General features: G+C 38.9%; 1 protein-coding gene across 1 annotated transcript; it reads left to right on the forward strand.

Annotated features, from left to right (window-relative positions):
* The first annotated feature begins 242 nt into the window (after positions 1-242).
* On the forward strand, positions 243-3,249 carry LOC130507677 (uncharacterized). The gene is made up of 3 exons (XM_057002361.1): positions 243-2,803; positions 2,885-2,984; positions 3,082-3,249. Exons 1-3 carry the CDS (start codon positions 243-245, stop codon positions 3,247-3,249), a joined length of 2,829 nt encoding a protein of 942 aa, XP_056858341.1.
* Positions 3,250-3,657: the final 408 nt, after the last annotated feature.

A 3,657-nucleotide genomic window follows, 5' to 3' on the forward strand; every position in this document is an offset into this window, starting at 1 on the left:
TTGGCGAGAAAGAATATGCCCGTTTATAGCCGTTAGCCATTTTAAAAAAACCGACGGAATTCCGACGGATTTTTTATAATTTGTCGGAATTTCGTCGGAATGGCGTCGGATTGCCGTAAGCATTTTCCTATAAATGCAACCTCTCCTCATTCATCTCATTCACTCCTCATTCTCTCTTCATTCTCTCTTATCATAAGAAATTCGAAAAAATCATGTCTTCTGGAGATTATTTTCGTTCGTGGATGGATAGACCTCATTTGGATCCCAACACCAATTTGCTTACAGAAGAATACGTTCGAGGTATTGGAGAATTCATGAAGCTTGTTCAACAGCACCCGGATGCAAATACTGGTATGGTAAGATGTCCCTGCTCTACTTGTAATAACAATAGAATTATAAAAGAATGGGAAGTTTGGAAACATTTGTATAGAAAAGGGTTTGCACGGAATTATAAAGTTTGGTATCTTCATGGGGAAACTGGTTTTGAATATGGTAGTAGTAGCGAACCTCAGCCTGTTAGCGAACAACCTCAGTCTTATGGTTGGTTAGAAGAACCGAGAATGGATGTAGATTATGGTGTAGGTACTGAGCAGATGGTACATGATCATTATAGAGGGGAAGAACCAAATCTCGAATCGGGGAGATATTTTGACATGTTGGATGCAGGAAAACAACCTTTGTATAAAGGTTGTAGAGATGGTCATTCACCTTTATCATCTGCAAGTAGATTGATGGGTATTAAGACAGATTATAATTTGGCGGAAGAATGCGTAGATGCGATAGCTGATTATGTTAAAGGTGTTCTGCCAGAGGATAATCTTGCACCGGGTTCATACTACGAGGTTCAGAAACTTGTTGCGGGTCTTCGATTACCGTACGAAGTGATAGATGTATGTATCGACAACTGCATGATCTACTGGGGAGCGGATAAGGATCGGGATAAATGCAAATTTTGTTGGAAACCTCGTCATCAGGAAACGAGGGGAAGAGTTCCGGTACCATTCAAAAGAATGTGGTATTTGCCTTTGACGGAAAGATTGAAGAGGTTGTATCAGTGTGAGCGCACGGCGAAGGCAATGAGATGGCATGCAGAGCATTCTACAAATGGTGAGATTAGACATCCTTCAGATGCGAAGGCTTGGAAACATTTCCAATCAACATATCCAGAATTTGCTGAACAGAGAAGAAATGTTTATCTGGGATTATGCACTGATGGTTTCAGCCCATTTGGAAAGCATGGAAGACAATATTCTCTATGGCCGGTGATTGTGACACCATACAACTTGCCGCCAAATTTGTGCATGCGACGAGAGTTTTTGTTCCTCTCCATTCTCGTCCCCGGGCCAGCTCATCCTAAGAGATCACTAGATGTGTTTCTTCAACCACTAATATATGAGTTACAACAACTATGGGCGGTTGGTGCTGAGACATACGATGTTTCGTGCAGAGAAAACTTTCATATGCGGGCAGTACTTATGTGGACAATAAGTGACTTTCCAGCATATGGTATGTTATCCGGATGGACAACACATGGCAGGCTTTCATGTCCATATTGTCAAGATAGCACAGATGCTTTCCAACTAAAGCACGGAAGGAAAACATGTTGGTTTGATTGTCACAGAAGATTTCTACCACCTGATCATCCATACCGTAGGAGTAAGACTTTGTTTACGAAGAACAAGCAGGTGTTTGATGATCCACCTACGGAAGTTAGTGGGAAAGATTTGGCGACACAGTTTAGGGATTTTGGTGCACAAAGGACGCCAGACGTAGGTGGACATGAAAACATTCCAGTCGATGCTGTTGGAGAGCTACATAACTGGCATAAAAAGAGTATTTTCTGGGATCTGCCATATTGGGAGAGTCATCTATTGCGTCACAACTTAGATGTCATGCATATTGAGAAGAACTTTTTCGACAATCTGATGAACACAATCCTCAACATCCAAGGTAAAACGAAGGATAATCTGAAGTCAAGGTTGGATTTAGTCGATATCTGTGATCGTTCTGAACTTCACGTTGATGAGAACGGTACGGCACCTTTTCCCATTTATCGGCTGGATGGTGCTGGCAAAGAAGCGTTCTTTGATTGGATTACAGATAAAGTGAAATTTCCAGACGGTTATGCATCAAATTTGGGTAATTGCGTTGACAGAAGCGAAGGAAAGTTTACTGGCTTGAAGAGTCACGATTGTCATGTGATTATGCAGCGGCTCCTTCCGTTTGCTTTTTCCGCACTATTACCACGTAATGTTCATGAAGCAGTTGCAGGGATAAGTGTTTTCTTCCGTGATTTATGCACCAGAGTAGTGACTGAGGAGGGTATTAGTACTTTGAAGGAAAACGTACCCGTTAGTCTTTGCAACCTCGAGAAGATATTTCCTCCATCATTCTTTGATGTAATGGAACATCTTGCTATTCATCTCGCAAGAGAATTGGAGCTTGGTGGTCCTGTGCAATACCGATGGATGTATCTTTTTGAGCGTTATATGCATCATCTGAAGAAGAAGATCAAAAATTTAAGCAAGGTGGAAGGATCTATAATTGCACAGGTGATCAATGAAGAAACTTCAAACTTTGCTGAAAACTACTTTCCATCAGAAGTGCATACAAAAAACCGAAGACCTGCTCGGCATGATGACAGAGGAGAGAAAGCAACGTATCATGTTACTGTCCCAAGCATGTTCAGCGAAATAGGACGACTAAGTGGAAAACCCACGAAGCGGAGACTGACGGAGATTGAGCACGCTCATTTGCAAACATATTTGCTTACCAACTGTGAAGATGTTCTACAATATGAGAGGTAAAAATATATTTTTCATTTAAATTGTTATATTAATTTTCAATAAGTTTTATTTCATATGAATAATATCTTTTTATATAGTGTTTATATGGCAGAGTTGCGTATGACTTACAGACATGCCACAGAAGAAGAGCTTCAACAACTCAGACATAACGGATTTGCTGCATGGCTTCTTAATTATGTGAGTCATAACATATATGAAATAATTAACATTTTACTCATATATATTTAGTATAAAATAATAAACATTTCACTCATATATATATTTTATTTTATAGGTGACTGATGGTTTGGCCAGAGGTTTTGTGTTCGATGATTGGATATGCGAGTTTGTGCGGGGACCAACTCGGAGCCAGAAGCTGAGATTGGCGAGTTTGACGAAGATTCTGAAGATTCTACAGATTCTGAAGATTCTGATTAGGACTTATGTTTTCTTAGTTGTATGATTAGTTTTTTTTTTTTTAATTAACAAAATCCGTCGGTATTCCATCGGAATATTCCGATGAAATTCCGACGACTCGTGGTTAATTCAGGGTTTAGCCATTCGTCGGAATTCCGTCAGAATATTCCGATGGAATTCCGACGGATTTAACAAAATTCGTCGGAATTCCATCGGAAAACTCTGACGGAATTCCGACGACCTGAATATTTGAAATTTTTATATCATAATATATCTATATTTGGATACCGAAACTACTTTAATAACACATATTAGATGTTTAATATAATATTACATATCAACCGTTCGATTTTTACAAATTATTTAAATAATTATATATTTATATCATTGTTTTCATAACATCTCATCTTAATACTCATATACTTTCATTCATATTAATATAAACTTACACTAC

Source organism: Raphanus sativus, unplaced genomic scaffold (assembly GCF_000801105.2).
Source record: "Raphanus sativus cultivar WK10039 unplaced genomic scaffold, ASM80110v3 Scaffold5176, whole genome shotgun sequence".
NCBI lineage: Eukaryota > Viridiplantae > Streptophyta > Magnoliopsida > Brassicales > Brassicaceae > Raphanus > Raphanus sativus.

Excerpts from the sequence above, each read along its gene's own strand:
- LOC130507677 (XM_057002361.1), top strand. The coding sequence starts at position 243 with ATGGATAGACCTCATTTGGATCCCAACACCAATTTGCTTACAGAAGAA. Across the intron at positions 2,804-2,884 it reads GATGTTCTACAATATGAGAG|TGTTTATATGGCAGAGTTGC; the intron begins GTAAAAATATAT and ends CTTTTTATATAG. Across the intron at positions 2,985-3,081 it reads CTGCATGGCTTCTTAATTAT|GTGACTGATGGTTTGGCCAG; the intron begins GTGAGTCATAAC and ends TTTATTTTATAG.